General features: G+C 44.7%; 1 protein-coding gene across 2 annotated transcripts in view; it reads right to left on the bottom strand.

Annotated features, from left to right (window-relative positions):
* The window catches only part of ADAM19 (ADAM metallopeptidase domain 19), a 100813-nt gene extending 91785 nt beyond the window's left edge, over positions 1–9028 (bottom strand). For both annotated transcript variants that reach the window (XM_011966707.1, XM_011966706.1), the window contains exons 1-2: positions 8811–9028; positions 4272–4357 (exon numbers count right to left, since the gene is read on the bottom strand). In XM_011966707.1, coding sequence (XP_011822097.1) covers positions 4272–4357; positions 8811–8904 — 180 coding nt within the window. In that variant the 5' untranslated portion in view covers positions 8905–9028. The remainder of the gene's footprint in view (positions 1–4271; positions 4358–8810) is intronic.
* Positions 9029–20814: the final 11786 nt, after the last annotated feature.

The raw sequence follows: 20814 nt of genomic DNA, 5'->3' as shown, positions 1-20814 counted from the left end.
CATATTTAAAACCGAACAGATTCTTTGGAGTGTTTTAAACATAAGCTCTCTATTTTGGGACTAAGGAACTGACAACTTTTTTTTGAGACAGGGTCTTGCTTTGTTGTGCAGGCTGGAGTGCAGTTGCACAATCACGGCTCACTGCAGCCTCATCCTCCCAGGCTCAAGCATACTGAGTAGCTGGGACCACAGGTGCATGCCACCACACTGGGCTAATATTTTTAAATTTTTTGTAGATCCTGGGGTATTATCATACTCCAGGGAGATCTTGAACTCCTGGGCTCAGGTGATCCTCCCAACTCAGGCTTCCAAAGTGTTGGTATTACAAGCGTGAGCCACCTCACCCAGTAGATAAATTCTTGAAGTCCCTTTCGATCCACAAAAGTCATTGCTAGAGTAGAGCTTCTAGCCCTTATAAGGTTGACCTGAAAGCTTAGTTCTTGCATGTCTGAGGAAGTAGGTCACCCGTTCTGCCACCTCTGGTTAGAGGCCTACCTCTTCTAAGCACATTCCCCTTCCTCGCTGCAAACCCCACTCTGCATTAGGATTTGGGCATTTCTGAGACTCTGAGGTCACCAAGGGCTACGATGAGATCTGAACGTTCCAATCAAGGACTCTTGGGCAACCCTGACCATTGCCTAATTAATCGTATTACTTCATCTCAAGAAGGAACATTTCAAACCCAACAGAGTAGGAAGCTGGGGAGATGTTTGACCAATAACTTTCACTAAGAGATTCACTTCTCTGTTTGTCATGCCCTGATTCAGCTCTGCCAACACCTATTCTGGTTGCGGATCCTTTGCCACTTTATGGAGTTTTTGAGCAGGTGCCCCACCCAATCACACTGAGCATCAGGGACCCAGCCCCAAGAGGGCATTTAAGAAAGACCACACAGACCGGGCACGGTGGCTCATGCCTGTAATCCCAACACTTTGGGGGGCCGAGGCGGACGGATCACCAGAGGTCAGGAGTTCGAGACCAGCCTGGCCAACATGGTGAAACCCCATCTCTACTAAAAATACAAAATTAGCCAGGCATGGTGGCGCATGCCTGTAATCCCAGCTACTTGGGAGGCTGAGGCATGAGAATCGCTTGAACCCAGGAGGCGGAGGTTGCCAAGAGCCGAGATCACGCCATTGCACTCCAGCCTGGGCAACAAGAGCGAAACTCCGTCTAAACAAAACAAAACAAAACAAAAAAAGAAAGAAAGGCCACATAGCAACAGAGCTACAGCGATTCCCTCATCCAAGAGGTAGGTAACCAGGTATGTCACTGCCCCCACAGAAAATGAATACTGCCCCAAATCAAAGCACTATCACCCCTCCCGCAAAGAGACACAAGCTGCAGCAGGAGTAGTAATCTTTTTTTTTTTTTTATTGAGACAGGGTCTTGCTCTGTCACCCAGGCTAGAGTGCAGTGGCCCAATCTTGGCTCACTGCAAACTCCACCTCCCAGGTTCAAGCCATTCTCGTGCTCAGCCTTCCAAGTAGCTGGGATTACAGGTGCGTACCACCATGCCTGGCTAATTTTTGTGATTTTAGTAGTCGGGCTTTCTCTGTGTTGGCCAGGCTGGTCTCGAACTCCTGACCTCAGGTGATCTACCCATCTCGGCCTCCCAAAGTGCTGGGATTACAGGGCATGAGCCACCTCACCCCACCAGGAGTAGTCATCTTTATTTTTGTGTGGGTGATCCCAAAATAATTCTCTCTATTCTGGAAGGTGCTCAGGCACCGATATTTAAAAAAGGATGCTCCCTTTTTCTGTGGGGCATTTCAAGCAAAACAATGAAACTGCATTTTAAGGATCTATGAAGCTTTTCTGTCCAGCTCTACTGATGAGCTTTTCTGATGAAACTCCACTCTGTATTAAGAAGAGGCACCATCAGCTCTCCTCTCCCAGAAAGTACAGGGAGCTGACCCACCATTTATCCCTCTCCTAGGGATGGTTTAAAAATTCTCTCTCCTTCAGTCTAGATTAAATAGATCTTCAGCTCCACAGGGTATTGGAAATCTGTCCTATATTTGCATTCCCCTTAAGATCTAGTATAATATTTAGTATACAGTATAAGTATTCAGTTAATGTTTAATGAATGTGAGCTTTAAGTCAGTGGTGAGAAAAAGTGAAGAAAAAAATGTTCAGTGAGTGAATTAATTACATAAACGAGAATGAGAGGCCCAAGTGAAATCCAGCCTCTAGTCTCCCTCTCTTTGACATTCATTCATTTGTTCATTCAGTAAATATTTATGATGCCAGGCACTATGCTGACTATTCCTATAGAATATAATGACCCATATGCTGGGCAGACAATGGTTGGGAACAAAGACAGGATCTGGTCCTCTGCTTTGTTCTCAGGCCCTTCCTGAGGATGCCCAGCATCCACATCTGGAGAGAACAAAGAAGCCTCTATAAAAAGTAGCAGGTCCATTCCTCAGGCAGTATGAATAGGTTGCAATACCCAAGATCCTAATTGTTAAAAGTAATTTGCTCTAGGACGACCATCCATTAATTTGTCAAGACTTTTCCTGAAGCTATTTTCAGCATCTCCTACTTTTTGATGAAATGAATTCCATGTGTTCACTGCCTTTAGGACAAAATGTTACTTGTTTTTATTTGTCCTGATTTTTTTTTTTTTTTTTTTGAGATAGGATCTTGCATTGTCACTCAGACTGGAGGACAGTGATGCGACCATATCTTACTATAACCTCAAACTCCTGGGCTCAGGCGATCGTCCCACCTCAGCCTCCAGAGTAGCTGGGACGACAACACACACCGCTAGGACTAGCTAATTTTCTTTCTTTCTTTTTTTTTTTTTTTTTTTTTTTTAAATAGAGATAGGATCTCAGTATGTTGCCCCAGACTGGTCTTAAATTTCTGACCTCAAATGATCCTCCTGCCTCAGCCTCCCAAAGTGCTGGGATTACAGGCTTGAGCCACCGCACTTGGCCTGTCCTAAAATGTACACTGTTAGGTTCCCTTGGTAAATCCAAGTTGGAGCCTTTTTGGACATGTCTGTATTATCTTGGCCAGAGCTTCAAGGATCCTAGACGTTGTTCCTTTCCATTTATCTTTCCAGATTCAACAGCCACAATGTCTAACACATCTCTTTCCTGCTGTAATCTTGCTCCTATATGTTGCCCAATAAATCACAAATCATTTTAACCCAAAGAGATCTTACAAAACAACCCCTCTCCCCAGCTTTCTTTTCTCCTTGTTCTCTCTAAGCACTGCTTTATAAATGAGGAAAATCCACCACTTCAGCAAGTGGCAGGTCACAGAGCTGGTTACCGGCACACAACAACCACATCTTCCTTTCCTGCTCTTTCATGTCTCACTTGGGCTGCAATAACCAAAATCACAGTGGGGCACAGTGGCTGACGCCTGTAATCCCAACACTTTGGGAGGCCAAAGCGGGCAGATCACTTGAGGTCAGGAGTTCGAGACCACCCTGGACAACATGGTGAAACCCCGTCTCTACTAAAAAATACAAAACTGTGCCTGGCTTTGCAGCGCACACGTGTAATCTCAGCTACTCCGGAGGCTGAGGCATGAGAATCACTTGAACCTGCCAGGCAGAGGTTACAGTGAGCCGAGATCATGCCACTGCACTCTAGCCTGTGCGACAGAGTAAGACTCTGTCAAAACAAACAAACAAACAAAACAAAAACACACACAAAAAAAACAAAAAACAAAAAACAGAACCACAAAGAATATTCTAGATGCACAGGTCCTCTCTGCAAGAACAGGACAATGTGTTTTGTTTTCTTCCCAATCTCTTTGATAAAGCCTATGCATTTCCCTGGTGTTCTGGCCAGAGGAGCCTACTGGATTGTAAGATACATTCCCCAGTACTAGGTCTCTACCCTGCCTCTTATTAAAATAGTTTATATTATTATCCTTTTTCTCTCCAAGTACATTATTCCTTCAAGAAAATGAAGTATGTATTATGCAGAGCAAAAATAACAATGACAATATTTAATGAATTCCAATCAAGACTAAGTGACTTCTGTGACACCAACACATTTGCGCTTAGCTTGTGTCAGCATTAATGTGAATTATCATTTCCTCAACTAATAGCATTTGGAAGTGTTCTAGAAGTTTGTCATACAAAGAAGGAAAGTCCCGTCTGTGATATCCAAAATGGGCACCCAGAGGATAGAATGGGCCGGAAACAGAACTAATAGTGATGACTGGGATTCTAAGAAAGTTGAGTAGGTAGCCCAAACCTCAGTTGTCAACTCCTGCCAATGTAAATGAGGTCTTTTGAGTCTTACCTTTTCTCTCACGGGGCTTTCTGGAGTCTTCCACTGAGGTATGATTAGTTCATGCTGCAGCTTGGGGCTGCCTTCCCCACTTCCTCCTGCCAAGACAAGATGCAAAACCATTGGAATCCCAGACCTCTATACCCCAGTTAAGCCACACATGCACTTTCTGTGAGCTGCCCCTGCACTGGGTCATTAGAAGACTTGCTGGATTTCAGGCTCTTGGCACTTCCTAGGAACTAGGCACTCTAGGGGTCGGTGATACTGTAGTAAATAGGACACATGAGGTCTCTGTACTTGTAAAGTCTACCTTCTAGAGGTGGGAGACAGACAATGAACAAGTGTTCTCAGATGGTGCTAAGTACCCTGAAGAAAATAAGTTGGGGTCATGGCATAAAGAGACATTTAGCAGGGGGTGCCTATTTGAAACAGGATGATCAACTTAGATGGCATTTGAGTCCTGAGGGGCCAGAAGGCAGCCACACAAAAACTTGGGGGAAGAGTGCCCCAGGTAGAGGAAATAGCAAGTACAATGGCCCTGCCTGAGCAGAAGTGAACTTGGCCTGTTGAAGGAACAAGCATAAGGTAGGGGGTAGCTAGTAAATGAAAGAGGAAGTTGGTATGAGATATGGTCAGCAAGACAGCCCTGGGTCTGATAATGCAGAGACCATGGGGAGTGTCTGGATTTTCTTATAAATAGACTTGGAAGGCACTGGGTGTTTTAAATACAGAGCAATACGATCTGTGTTAAGTTTGAAAAAGATCACTCTGCCTGCATGGTGGAGAATGGGGGTGGGGTGAGGCAGAGCGGCGAGAGTGAGAGCAGAAGCAGGAAGGCCAGGCTAGAGATATGCTGGAGCCCTGGTGAGAGATGATGGTGGCTCAGATTAGAATGACATCAGTGGAGAGGAATGAAGCGGTGGGATTCTGGGCATATTCTGGAGGTCAAGCCCATGAATATTGCTCCCGTGGAGCTTTAGTTTTCTTGCCAAATTGAAGACAATGATCCTACCTGCCCATCTCACAGCTTTATTGTGGACAGTCAATATCCAATGTCAACCTCCTACTTGGCAGAGCATCGTTACATTAATTGGAGCTTCCTAGTGGCAAGTTTGCATTTGTATTCCACTTTCTACTTCCCAAATCTCTCTCCCAAACCAGTTCTCCTTCATGCTTAGGGCAACCCTGGGAAGTAGGAAGTAGGAGTCCTGTTTTGCAAGAAAGAGAATGTAAACTACAGGAGAGATTTGTTCAGGGCGCTGCAGAACTCAAATACTGGCTGCAGACCATCTTAATAAAATGGTAATTTCCCAACACCTAAACAGACTGGTCTCCGTAGTGCTCCTGGGAATGAGGCTGAGGACTCCAAAATCTATTCTGTCTAAATTAACTACATCAATCATACAGAATATGAGTGATAAAAAGACAGCCATAGTTGTTCTGTTAGAGTGGTGATTGTGAGTAATTATTAACATTCCCTTCAGAATACCAATATAATGCACTTGCAGTCAATATGGATTTTAAAAATAATCTCATTGGACCAATGCCACTTCATCAGACAGGCAAATATTAGAAACAATGCATTCATATATTTATCAAATATTTTCTGAGTACTTAACTATGTGCCAAGTACCATGCTATGAAGAGGTGCTTAATATTCATGGAGGAACAAGATAAGCATACAGCAGGAATGGCAGGAATGGTGGCTCACACCTGTAATCTCAGCACTTTGGAGGTCCGAGGTGGGTGGATCACCTGAGGTCAGGAGTTTGAGACTAGCCTGGCCAACAAGGTGAAACCCTGTGTCTACTAAAAATATGAAAATTAGCTGGGTGTGGTGGTGCATGCCTGTAATCCCAGCTACTCAGGAGGCTGAGGCACGAGAATCCCTTGAATCTGGGAGGCCAAGATTGCTCCATTGCACTCCAGACTGAGTGACAGAGAGAGACTCCGTCTCAGAGGAAAAAAAAAAAAAAAAAAAGACAAGCATCACCCTTGCCCTGGTGGCTCTGATAAGCCTAGATTATTTTAAATGAAAAGGAATTCTATAATATTTAATGGAACATTTAATTGAATTAAATGGTATCTATGATTGTAAAAAAAATAGTGAAAGCAATCTACAAAAGAGGAACACAGTACATGTTAAGAAAAGGTCTCCAAAACTTGGAAATAAGGCAAAGAGCAAGCAAGATGTCTTCTCAATGTCATATCGGAGCATTGTTTAACAGACCCATCCATGGATCATTGCATCATCTAGGGGAATGTACCATTGACTTTTTATTTACCATTGATCAAAGGCTATACTCTGTGAAGTTATATAATCTATATATATCTATAGATTTCTGTCTGACAGAGATGTAAGTGATTTCAGCATAGTAGAAAGATAACCTGGCCAGGCACAATGGCTCACGCCTGTAATCCTAGCACTTTAGGAGGCCTAGGTGGGTGGATCACCTCAGGTCAGGAATTCCAGACTAGCCTGGCCAACATGGTGAAACCTCATCTCTACTAAAAACACAAAAACTAGCCGGGTGTGGTGGCACATGCCTGTAAGCTCAGCTACTCAGGAGGCTGAGGCTGAGGCAGGAGAATCGCTTGAACCCAAGAGGCAGAGATTGCAGAGAGCCCAGATCCCACCACTGCACGCCAGCCTGGGCAACAGATGGAGAGGGGAGGGGAGGGGAGGGGAGGGGAGGGGAGGGGGAAACGAAAGAGGGAAATTAAAAAAGAAAGGAAACCAAGAATTATGGTTTTGCTTCATGGGGCATCCACCATTTCTGCATCTGTCCTGGGTCACAGGATTTCAACATTCTTTCTCCAATGCTTGTATCACCCCTTTCTAATGCTCCCTGAATCAGCTTTACTGTCCTGTTTGCTACCTCATTAATGAGTTGAATAAATCTTGGCCGCATTTGTATGAGTCGTGTTTTTAACTTTTGAAAACTTTGTATAGAGTCATTAAAATCATGTTTTCCAGAGAATTTAATGATGTGGAAAATGCTCATGGCGTGAAGTGAAAAATGCAAGACAGGAAACTGTACTTATGGTATGGTTCCAATTTTATCAATATATATCCATAGGAACACACAAAGAATGGGGAGGGGAAAAAAATATCAATAGCAACTGTGGATTTGGGGGTTGCAGATCATTTTATTTCTTTTACACTTTTCATTATTTCCCAGATATTCTACAGCAAGTGGTCTCCAAGGACTCAGAACTCAGAGAAGGCGCCTGTGCTAGGACCAGTAACTTGCTTCCCTTGTCTTTCTTCATGCTTTTCTCCTGAACTAAGCACTGACACAGGCCTGGTGCTACCCTCGAACCTCCTGTGCCTCAGTTTCCCCTTCGGTACAATAGCTCAAAGGGCGGTTCCTTTGAGTTCTTTGGAAGGACCGCCCGACCTCGGCCCCTGGAAGTTCTGAACTGTCGAAAGAGCTCTCAGCCTCTGGGTTTGAGGCGTCTCGGGGGGCCAGCCAGCCCACCCCGCCCCGCCGGTGCTCGCTTTATTTGAAAACGCTGACTCTTGGTCCCCCAGGCAGCAGTCTGGAGTCAGCCCAGCCCGTCTGCAGCGGTGGAGCCAGGGCTAAGCCTTCTCCGGTCATAATGACTGAACGCGGGCACAGCCCCCCGGGACCATTCCTTCCGCGAAATCTGCGTAGAGCCCCCGAGGGATGGGGCCGGGGAGGGGGTTGGTGTCTGGGAAACTAGTCGTGAGAAACACGGACATCACCCGGCATCTAAGCTGGAAACATCCAGTCCGACCCCTTCGCTTCACAGAAGGGGAAACTGAGGACCAAAGAAGGCGGCCGTCGGGTTGGCGTGGAAAGACAGCCCTGGTTTACAGTGCCACCGCGGACCTCAACCCGTAGCATGGCCATGGGCAAGTCCTTTCCCTTTCGTGGGCCTCGGTTTCCCCATCTGTGAAATGGGTGCGTTTGACTTGGCCTTCGGTAGGGCTCCTGCCTGCTCAGGGATCCGAAGTGTACGGCTGGAGATACCCAGCGAGCCATCCCCCAGCCAAAGCCACCACAGTCTCCCGCGGGCATTTTATGTCCTACCCCACCAGTGTGGCAGGCACCGAGCCTGGTCCCAGGAAGCCGCTCCCAGGCCACATGGGCAGGGCGCTCGGGATGCTCGGCGCTGGCGAGTGCAGCGGGCGGTAGAGAGAAGGACAGAGAGAGAGGCGGAGCGGACACGAGGGACCGTGAGAAAACGGAGGAGGATAAGCCGCGAGAACGGCGGAAAGAGAAGCCAAAAGCAGAAAAACAGAGGAAGGAGAAGGCGACAGGGGAAGGCAAGCCCCTGAACGGACCCGCTGTTTTCTGGCTGTGCCAGGTTTCCCCAACCTCCGCCACCTCCCAGGGCGCACAACGTGGGAACAAAGCCCGGGTTCCCAGGCTGGAGGCGGCGGGGGCGCAGGCCCCGCAGAGTTGCGGGAGGCGCAGGGGTCGCGGTCCCAGCGCTCCGGACCCGCAGGGCGACTCCCAGGTCTCCGGGCCACCCAGATCTCCGGGCCACCCAGCCTCCATCCCCCAGCGCCTGGCCACTTACTTGTCCATCCAGGCTCCCGCGCCGCCCGCGGCCGGAGGAGCTGCAGGGCGAGCGCCAGCAAGCAGAGCCGGGCGGCGCCTGCGCCCCCTGGCATGGTGGCGGCGGCCCTCAGCGCTCCGCGATCACACGCCCTCAGCCATGCCTGCCTCCGGCCCGGCGGCGGTGGAGGCGCGTCTGGAACCCCCCGGCTCGCCCCGCGCCTCCCCACCCGACTCCTAGCCCTCAGCCGAGACGCTCCGCCCCCAGCCCCGCGGGGCTCCGCCAGGGGATGGAGGAGGGGAGGCTCCCGCCCGGAGGGGGCTGCAGGGAGCGGCCGGGGAGGAGCTGGCGAGACTCGGGGGAGCAGGGCAGGCTCAGGTGAAGGAGACCGCGGGGAAGGGAGAATCCGAGCCCCCAAGGAGGAGGGATTCGTGGTGGACTCGGCCCGTAGAGGGTCGGGGACTCGAGCTTCTAGGAGTTAAACTGGACCCCTCTCCGCACAGCGGTCCGTTTACTGTCCCGCACGGTGCCAGACGCCTTGGGTGACACTCAGAGGAGACTCACCCAGCGCCGTGCCCCAGAGGCCGCCACTCTCGTAGGCAGGCTCAGAAAGAGTTAACCCAACCACCAGGCACAAAGAACTAAGCGCTCTATGGACTTTTTTTTTTTTTTTTTTTTTTGAGCAGGACGCAAATCCAGGAGCCATTCCTTCTGCCTGGGAGGAGGGAGTGGTGAAGACCAGAGGAATCCCAGAGGAGAAGACATCTGAGATCGGGAGGAGCAATGGAACATCAGGCGGAGGAAACAGCCCAGACAATCGCACTGGGACGTGAAAACCCTTGGGCTGCATTGGGGGAGAAAACCAGAATTGGGGATAGTTAGGGTTTTGGAGGGAAACGCAGGGAGATGAAACCAAAAATAATAATAATTACTGTTACTTATTGAGGACTTTCTATGTACTAGAATAAGAAAATCATGATAGCTAAGACTGATAAAACGCTAAGTGTCAAACACCGTCTTCAGCACTTTACACATATTCACTTATTTAATCGAAGAAAATAACTTATCCAGGGACTCTGCATACATTATCTCTTTTCATTAGCCCAATAATCCCATGGGGTGGATACTAGTACTATCCCTGTTTTAGAAATGAGGAAATCAAACCTGAGAGGCTAAACCACTTGTCCAAGGTTACACAGCTAATGCCAGCGCCTGGATTCAAACCCACATCCGTCTAACTCCAGAGCCTGATGCAACACACCTTATTTTCCAGGTGGGGAAACTGATAGAGACTTGCCTAAGATCCCTTAGCAAGTTTTAGCAAAGCCTCGTTCTAGAAACCCAGTCTCAAACCCTCGTCCTTTTTCTGAGCCTCTTTAGTCAAACCCAGGTTGACTAGAGAAGTGCTGTGTGTCAGAGAGGGCGAGGCACTCCTGAAGATGATGGATAGGCAGGCCTATCAAACCCTACTCATGGGCATCCATGAGGGAAATAAAAGATGTGGTTCTGGCCGTTAATGTCGTTTGGGCCTCTGTTAGTCTCCTCCAGCTGCCATAAAATTCGTATCCTTCTGTGAACCCAAAATATGTGAGATAGGTCTCAGTCAATTTAGAAGGTTAATTTTGCCAGGATTAAGAACGTGCTCGTGACACAGCCTCAGGAGGTCCCAACACGTGCCCAGGGCGGTCGGGGTACAGCTTCCTTTTATATATTTTGGGGAGACATGAGACATCAATCAATATGTGTAGGATGTACATTGCTTCCGGGTCCGGTAAGGTGAGAAAACTCCAAGCTACAGAAGGGGTGGTGCTTCCAGGTTATAAGTAGATAAGAAACAGAAGAGGTTACGTTCTTTTGAGTCCTTGATCAACCTTCCGCTGAATACACAATTTAGTCTAGCTCAGTGAATCTGCATTTTTACATAAACAATAGGGCAGAAGAAGCAATCAGATATGCATTTGTTTCCCGCGCGAGCCTCAGAGGGATGACTTTAAGTTCTGTCTGTCCTTTGTCCACAAGGAATTTCCTTGTGTGAAAATTGTGAGGAAGCTATAGAGCTGTTTATCTTTGTAGCTATCTTATTTAAGAATAAAATGGTGTCCTGGCGCTGTGGCTTATGCCTCTAATCCCAGCACTTTGGGAGGCCAAGGCGGACAGATCACCTGAGGTCAAGAATTAGAGACCAGTCTGACCAATGTGGCAAAACCCTGTCTCTACTGAAAATACAAAAAAATTAGCGGGGCATGGTGGCACACCTGTAATACCAGCTACTCAGGAGGCTGAGGCAGGAGATTGCTTAAACCTCGGGGAAGTAGAGGTTGCAGTGAGCCAAGATCATGCCACTGCACTCCAGCCTGGGCAACAGAGTGAGACCCCATTTCAAAAAAAAAAAGAAAAGAATAAAATGGGAGGCAGGTTTGCCTGACGTTGTTCCCAGCTTAACTTTTCCCTTGGCTTAGTGATTTGGGGGTCCTAAGATTTATTTTCCTTTTACACTTCTCACATGCAGAATACATTCACCCCATCCCAGCAGCCCAAACATCTTCACTCATTCCAGCATTAATTCTAAGTCTGAAGTGTCTAAATGTCATCTGTATTAGATATGGGTGAGACTTGAAGTTTGATTCATCCTGAGGCAAAATTCCTCTCAGCTTCCAAATACAACGTGGTGGGACAGGCATAGGATAGACGTGCTGATTCCAAAAGAGAGATGCCGAAAAGAACAAGGTGACGTCCCCAAAAGTGCAAAATCTAGCAAGGCAAATTCCATCAGATCTTAAAGTTCTTCAACAATCCTCTTTGGCTGGATGTTCTGCCCTGTAGGCCCACTGGGTCAGCAGTGTCACCCCCACAGCACTAGGCAGTGGCCAGCACCATAGCTCTTTGCCACAGTCCTCTACCGCAAGGCACTGGGCAGGGGCAGCCTGGCCTGCTTAAGAGAAGGAGACTCCACCCTTTCACTCCCTGCCTCCCCAACAGCCCGCTGTGGTGGGAGTGGCAACCCTGATGATCTGTGAATCATTTTTCTTAAAGAATGAAGCAAGCTGTATTATCCTGTCCTATAGAACAAAATTCTAAAAGCCTTCCTTTGTTTCATCCTGTCTTTACTCCTTTTGGTCTAAACTGGCAATGTCTTTGCTGGTAAAACCCATCTCTATTTCTAGCTTCAAATGAGATGGCTGATTAGCTCCGTGGGTTATTGTCCATCCACACCCTTAGCGTTCTCTCCAGAAAATCCTTTTTCATGTTTTGTGAGATGAATAGGCCGATAATTTTCCAAATCTTCAAGTTCTGTTTCCTTTTTGCTTAGCAATTCCTTCCATTTATCTCCGTCCACTCACTTTTTACGTAAGTACCAAGGAGAAGCCAGGCCTCATCTTCAACACTTTGGAAATCTCTGCAGCTAAATATTTAAGTTCATCACTTGCAATTTCTACTTTCCACAAAACACTAGAACACAGTTGGTGGTGGACAAAACACAAACTCAAAGTGCTTTTTCCTTTTCTCTCACTCAACACAACAACAATCAACAGAGAGGACTTCTGTGATCAAAGATGTGGGGGCTTTCCCCACGCACCAAGCAGTAATCAATTCAGACACTACCCACCTACAGATCGCATCAGATCCCACAGGTTGAGGGCTCAGTTTCCAAGATTGGGCCCCCTTTAGACACCAGTCACAAGTCTGGGCTTCCAGAACTTCTGACCGACTGACTTCCAATTGGGGTTCCCAGGACACCTCTTTGGGTTTAATTAATTTACTGGAGCAGCTCACAGAACTCAGGGAAGCACTTGTTTACATAAACCCAGCAAGGCCTGTGTCTTCAGATTCTTCTTGACCTCTCTGTGCAACATTCCTTCCTCAAGAGTATAGGGCAGCTTGCTTCAGCACTACGTCTATTAAATTGGAAAGATATAGAGATCAGCCTGGCTCCTGTGCAAGGATAACATGAAAACTCATGATGCATTCTATATTTTAAAAGTAAAAAATAAAGAGTATAGGGCAGGCTCCTCTCTGCAGTGAGAGTCTATGACCCACAGTTAGATTATAGTCCTGCTGTAGGCAGGTGAAGGAAGGGCAGAAGGTGGTCAGATTCTGTTTCCTGGCACCTGTTTCTGAGACCTAAAGTGCCCCAATATCACAACAAAAGACTATAACAAGGGCTATGGGAGTTATGAGCCAGGAAACATAGATGAAAACCAATATACATATATATCATAATATCACAGCAATTCAGCTGAACCCTTTGCCATGTTATAAGTAGTACTGGGGTTCAGAAACCAATATCCCAAGATATGGCACTTTGACACATTAAACTAAAGAAGGCTTCACGTCTCTTTGACCTTTCCCCACACTCTCCTGTCTCTCAATCCTTTGTCTCTCCCAAAGCACAGGATGAAGTTGTTCTCTGAAATTCCCTTATCTGCCTAAAGTCTGGACCTGCCAAAGAAGACAACCACTGTCTCGGGTGCCTTCCCTGTGTTTTCATTAGCTGCATTCTGGAGTCTGTCAACACACCTGAATAGAGTTTTGTCACAAACCCTTGTCAGGTCTGTGGGCCAAAAGACTCTGTCCTAGGCCATTGTATGTTCTTCAAGCCCACCGAATTCCCCTAAAAATCATGTACTATCCCCCTGAAATCATCCACACTTCCCTATCTCCCTTTCCCCTAAGAAGTAGGGTGTATAAACATCCGTACCCCAATGGGATATTGGACAGTCACTCTGTGATTCTCTCCCATGCATGCTAATAAATGTGTATGCATTGTCTCCAGTTAATCTGCCTTTTGTGAGTTGATTTTTTGCTGAAACTTCAGAGGGCAAAGGGGAAGTTTTCTCTTAGCCCCTACACGAGAATCACCTTTCCTCCAGTTTCCAATAACACGTTCCTCATTTCCATCATAGACCTCACCAGAATAGCTCTTAATATTCGTGTTTCTACTAATATTCTGTTCCTGACGATATATGCATTCTCCAAGATGAGAGAAGCTTTCTCTACAGGTCTCCTCCTGTCTCCCTGAGCCCTGGTCAGAATCACCTTTAACATCTACACTTCTTTTTTTTTTTTTTTTTCATACTTTAAGTTCTAGGGTGCATGTGCACAATGTGCAGGTTTGTTACATATGTATACATGTGCCATGTTGGTGTGCTGCACCCATTAACTTGTCATTTACATTAGGTATATCTCCTAATGCTATCCCTCCCCCCTACCCCCTCTCCACAATAGGCCCTGGTGTGTGATGTTCCCCTTCCTGTGTCCAAGAGATCTCACTGTTTAATTCCCACCTATGAGTGAGAACATGCGGTATTTGGTTTTCTGTTCTTGCGATAGTTTGCTGAGAATGATGGTTTCCAGCTGCATCCATATCCCTACAAAGGACATGAACTCATCCTTTTTTATGGCTGCATAGTATTCCATGGTGTAAATGTGCCACATTTTCTTAATCCAGTCTGTCACTGATGGACATTTGGGTTGATTCCAAGTCTTTGCTATTGTGAATAGTGCCGCAATAAACATATGTGTGCTACATCTACACTTCTATCAATAGTCCTTCAAAGCAATCTTGGCTTTTTCTAGCATGCACCTCAGAGCTCATCCAGCCTTTACCCATTACTCGGTTCCAAACTAACTTCCGCATTTTTAGGTATTTTGTTATAGCATAGCTGACTTCTCAGTATCAAAACCTGTATTAGTCTGCTAAGGCTGCCAAAACAAAATACCACAAACTGGTGGCTTAAACAACAGATTTTTTTTTTTTTTTTTTTGAGACAGAGTCTCTCTCTGTTGCCCAGGCTGGAGTGCAGTGGTGCAATCTTAGCTCACTACAACCTCTACCTCCCAGGCTCAAGCAATCCTTCTGCTTCCCGAGTAGCTAGGACTATAGGTGCACACCACCACACCTGGCTAATTTTTGTTGAGATGGGATTTTGCCATGTAGACGAGGCTGGTCTCAAACTCCTGGGCTCAAGCAATCCTCCCTCCTCAGCCTCCCAAAGTGCTGGGATTATGGGCAAGAGTGACCACACCCGGCCAGAAATTTATTTTCTCACAGTTCTGGGGGTTAGAAGTCCAAGCTCAAGCTCCCATCAGGCTTGCTTTCTGGCAAGGCCTCTGTTCCTGGCCTGTAGAATGGTCACCTCCTCACTGTGCCCTCACATGGCCTCTTCTCTGCACATTCAGTGAGACAGAGAGAGAGTGGAGGGGATGGGTCTCTTCCTCTTATTATTTTATTTTATTTTATTTTATTTTATTTTATTTTATTTTATTTTATTTTTGAGATGAAGTCTTGCTCTGTCACCCAGGCTGGAGTACAGTGGCACAATCTCAGCTCACTGCAACCTCCATCTCCCAGGTTAAACAATTCTCCTGTCTCAGCCTCCCAAGTAGCTGGGATTACAGGTGTGTACCACCATGCCCAGCTAATTTTTTGTACTTTTAGTAGAGATGGGATTTCACCATGTTGGCCAGGTTGGTCTCGAACTCCTGACCTCAAGTCATTCACCCGCCTCAGCCTCCCAAAGTGCTGGGATTACAGGCACCCAGCCTCTCTTCCTCTTATTATAAGGACATCAGTCCTATCGGAGTAGGGCCCCACCCTCATGACCTCATTTAACCTTCATTACCTCCTTAGAAGCCCCATCTCCAAATCCAGTCACATTGGGGGTTAGGATTCCAACTTATGAATTTGGGGGCTGGGAGAGACAAATGTAGTCTATAATTATGGCTATAACCCTAGAGCCATGAGACTACAATTCTAGTCCCAGTTTTCTCTCCAACCAGTTCTGTGACCTTGGGTGAGTCACTTCTCCTTTCTGGGACTGAGTTTCTGCTGAACAACTTGGGAACAGGAATGGCTGCCCCCAATGCATGTCACCCAGGAGCTGTGACGAGCAATTGCGATGATGGGAGTGAAAGTTCCGTGACAAGTGGAAAATGCTGAAGTGCCATGCCTAACTGACTCTGTAGACAGGTCTCCTTGCAAAAGACATACAAACTCCATACTCGAAGTTCCCTTCCCTTTGCTGGCACTCGGCTGATCAATATTTAATCAGTATGTAGGCCTGAAAATTGGGAGGTAGCTCACAAGACAAAAAGTCCAGTGGTTCATGCACAATCAAGGAATCACAGAGTTCCCAGTGTAGTCTCATCCTACTCCTCCTCCCCACTTATCCACAGGAACGGGTATATATACAACTTTGACCTTGTAGAAGCCTTCCCATGTATTTGTAAAGAACGTATATGTTATTTATAAAGAGTATTAAGTCGCTACATAATCTTTGAAATATTCATGACATTTAACCTAGTAATTACATTTCTGGGAAACTATCCTAAAAAAATAATCTGCAATGCACACACAGATTTATGGACTAGAATGCTCATAATGGTGTTATTTATAATAGTGAAAATATTGGAAACAACCTAAATATTCAACTGTGAAAGAACAGTTCATAAATTATAGACTATCCATAAGATGGATTATTATGCAGCCACTTAAAATGATGGGAGTTTCTGCTCTGATGGTAGGTGAAAAAAAGCAGGGTCCAAAATTACATTTAAGTATGATCTCAGCTATGTAAATAAAAGACATTTCTAAAAAGACTTGAAGGAAGCATGTCATAATGTTAACAGTAGTAACCTCTGCATGGTAAAACTATGGATGACAGGGTTTTTTTGTTTGGTTTTGTTTTCCTGTGTGTTCTTTCTCTCTCTTTCATTTTCTACAATAATGAAGTACAGTCAGGCATTGCTTAATGACAGGGATACATTCTGAGACACATCATTAGGCGATTTTGTCATGGGAACATCATAGGGTGCACTTACACAAACCTAGATGGCATAGCCTATCATACAACCAGGCTATATGGTGTAGCCTATTGCTCCTGGGTGACAAACCTGTATAGCATCCTACTGTACTGAATACTGTAGGCAACTGTAACACAATTGTAAGTACTTGTGCATCTAAACATAGAAAGTACAACGCAGTGTGCTACGACGGGCTATGATGCCACTAGGGGACAGAAATATTTCAGTCTTATGGGATCAGGCATCTGGTCCCTCATTGACTGAAATGTCATTATATGGCACATAACTATATTACTTTAGTCATGGGAGGGCGGGTAAATGTTAAATACAGAAAGGAACACAAAAGGAAAAAGAGTTTTTCCTGGTATCTTAAACAGAGTTTTGCAAACTTGACCTCTGTATATACGGCTGACCTTCTCCTCTGACGATGGGAAAACTGAGCCGAAGTTATAGCAACCAGTTCCAGAATGTGGGAGTTGAAGTGACACAGGTCACTGGTCATCTCTAGCTAGAGTATACTATTAATATTATGGCTAGGAAGTGGCCATTCTGCCAGGGATTAAATCCCTTTTCTGTCCCTTCTTAGCTATGTGAACTTGGGCCACTAAATTTTTCTGTGATGCTGTTGTCTCATCTATAAAGGACAATAATAATGACAGTTTTTGTGAGGCTTAAATGGGTATTTAGAATAGCACCCATCACATAGTAGGCAGTCAATGAATGCTAGTCAGTATTACCCTCCTTCTACTGCTAATAAGTACTGAGAGGTGGGGTGTTATTTATAACGCCTAGCTTGTGCTTTTTGTTGTATAATGTGTGAAGAGTCTAATTTTATACTTGTTCTCTAATTACTATCAATGATAATGGTCATCTTATACTATTATTGTCTTTTTCCTATCCCCTCGCCCTAGATTGTGAGCCCCTTGTGAATAGGAGCTGGACCTTGTTCTTCACTCAGCCCTCCAGCATTTGGGAGGCACAATCAATGTTTAATTAAACAAATTAGAAGTTAAACAATTAATAATAATTATCTCATCCTGGCTCCGCTCAAACTTCCAAGCCCCTCATTGAAGAATCATCTTTGTTGTGTCCCTGTTATGGGAATAATGTTGGACCTGTGATAACTTTGCTTTGTGAACCATTTTCTCAGCAACTTGCTCTTTAAAGTTCTGTTTACTTAGGTATAATTTACATACATTAACATTCTCTGTTTTTTAAATCTATGGTTCCATGAGCTTTGACAAGCACACACCGTGGAATAACCACTTGCAGATCAAGACCACACCAAAAACTTTCCTCCTATCTCTTTGCATTCAGCCACTCCCCTCACTCCTGAAATCACTGGTCTATTTTATGTCCTTCTCAAGTTGCCTTTTCCAGATGTCATATAAACGGAAGCACACAGGATATAGACTCTGGATATGGTTTCTTTCACTTAGCATAGTGCATTTAAGATTCATCCAGGTCACTGCATTATCAATATTTCCTGCCTTTTTATCATTCAGTAGTACTCCATTGTATAGATGTGTCATTGTCAGTTTATTCGGTCACCCGTGAAGGATATTTGGGTGTTTCAGTTTTGGTTGATTATGAATAAAGTCACTATATATATATTCAGGTTTTATGTGAACACAATCTTTCGTTTCCATAGGGTGAAAGCAATTCCGCTGGGTATTGTTGTTAAGTATATGTTTAACTTTACAAGGAACTGCAAAAAATATTTTCCAAGGTGGTTGTACAACTTTGCCTTCCCACAAGCAAGGTGTGAAAGTTCTGGTTGCTCTGCTTCCTTGTCAGCACTTGGTATTGCAAGTTCTTTTGATTTTAGCCACTGTAATGGATGTGTAGTTTCTTAACAATTATCTTGCTCTTCAAATACTCCATGATGTAGCCAGGTAGGATGATTATATCCATTTTGATGAAAGGAATTAAAGCCTAAAGAGAGTCTTTTACTCATGTTTTATCAATATAGTAAAGACTTTAGTCTTTATTTCTGTTTTTTAAAATAATTCCCAGAAGAAGCAAATCTCCCTAAACCCTGGATAACTCACAAAGCTCTTGAAATCATTCATTCAGCAAGCATTCACTGAATATCTATTATGTTCCCAGCATCTGCTAAACTCTACAGAGAGTCTGAGATAGGGTTTCCATTATAACAATTATGGTAGGGGGAGGGGCATAAAAGAAAGGAGCTGGTAGGAACTGACAAGTAAATTAAGTGACTGATTACAGAGGAGGATCAAGTTTCTTGACATATGACTCATGTCCTTTGATTTGTCAACATTGGGTACTGTCCCCAACATGGTGCATAACAACAACTATCATATATGGAGCACCCTGATTGGTTCCAAGCACAGTGCCTACATCATCTCATTTAATGCCCAGAACAGTCCCATGAAGAGATCTTAGGTTAAACTATCAGGAAGTGTTGACTTTGTAGGTCAGAAACAGTTAAACATTGGTAATGTGCAGGAGCTCTATCTCGGCTCACTGCAGCCTCTGCCTCCCAGGTTCAAGTGATTCTCCTGCCTCAGCCTCTGGGGTAGCTGGGACTACAGGCATGTGCCACAACACCCAGCTAATTTTTTGTATTTTTAGCAGAGACAGAGTTTCACCGTGTTGGCCAGGCTGGTCTTGAACTCCTGGCCTCAAACAATACATCTGCCTTAGCCTCCCAAATTGCTGGGATTACACAAGCATAAGCCACCATCCCCAGTGAAAGTATTTTTTTAAATCTCCAAGTATCTGGGGATTTTCCACCTATTTTTCTGTTATTGATTTCTAATTTCATTCAGTTGAAATCTGACTGCAGCCTTTGTATACTTTCTATTCTTTTAAATTTGTTACGGTGTGTTTTATGGCTGAGAATGGGGTTTATCCTGGTGAATGTTCCATGATGTCTTGAGAATGTATGAATCTGCTGTTGTTGAATGAAGTACTATTGGGTTCAACTATGCCCTTACTGATACTCTGCCTGCTTTATCTACCTGTTACCAACAGAGGAACACTGAGGTCCTCGACTATAATAGTGCCTTCATCTATTTCTCCTTGTTGTTCTATCAGCTTTTGCCTCACATAATTTGATGCTCTCTGTTAGGTGCATACACTTTAAGGACTGTTATGTCTTCCTGGAATATTGACACCTTCATCACTATATGATGTCCCCCTTTATTCCTTGCTCTGAAGTCTGCTCTGTTACACTACAATCACTTTTGATTAGTATTTGCAGAGTGTATTTTTCTCTATCCCTTTCCTTTTAATCTATGTGTGTCTTTATATTTAAAGTTGAGTTTATTACAGATGACATATAGTTGAGTCTTCTTTTTTGATCTACTCTGAACTGTCTTCTAATTGATATATTTAGACCTTTGACATCTAAAGTGATTGTTGATATAGATGAACTATTACCTATCATATTTGTTACTGTTTTCTATATGTTGCCCTTATTCTGTGTTCCTATTTTTGTCTTTCATATTTTCTCTGGCTTCTGTGGCTTTGAGCATTTTTATGATTCTATTTTCTCTCCTTTTTTAGCATATCAGGTTGTCCTAGGGTTTGGAAAATATATTTACAACTAATCCAAGTCCACTTCCAAATAACACTGTACCACTTCCTGGGTAGTGTGAATACCTTATAATAAGAAAATAGTCCTAATTCCTCCCATTCCTTGTATTATTGCTGTGATTCATTTCTCTAACAGATAATCATGCACATGTATACATAAACATTTATAATTGAATACATTGTTGCTATTATTATTTGGAACACAATGTTATCCCTTAGAAGAATTAAGAATAGGAAAAATAAAAGTTTCAATTTTATTGTCATTTATTTATTCTCTGTTGCTCATTTTTTCTTTATGCAAACCTAAGTTTCTGACCCTATATCAATTTCCTTCTCCCTGAAGAACTTTTAAAAAATATTTATTGGCTGGGCGTGGTAGCTCACGCCTGTAATTCCAGCACTTTGAGAGGCCGAGACGGGTGGATCATGAGGTCAAGAGATCGAGACCATCCTGGCCAACATAGTGAAACCCCATCTCTACTAAAAATACAAAAATTAGCTGGGCTTGGTGGTGCACGCCTGTAGTCCCAGCTACTCAGGAGGCTGGAGAATCGCTTGAACCTGGGAGGTGGAGGTTGCAGTGAGCCGAGATCGCGCCACTGCACTCCAGACTGGGCAGCTGAGAGAGGCTCTGTCTGAAAAAAAAAAAAAAAAAAAA

Source organism: Mandrillus leucophaeus, unplaced genomic scaffold, assembly GCF_000951045.1.
Source record: "Mandrillus leucophaeus isolate KB7577 unplaced genomic scaffold, Mleu.le_1.0 Scaffold77, whole genome shotgun sequence".
NCBI classification, from domain to species: Eukaryota; Metazoa; Chordata; class Mammalia; order Primates; family Cercopithecidae; genus Mandrillus; species Mandrillus leucophaeus.
The sequence above is the reverse complement of the archived record's forward strand: the minus strand, read 5'-3'. Positions and strand labels throughout refer to the sequence as shown.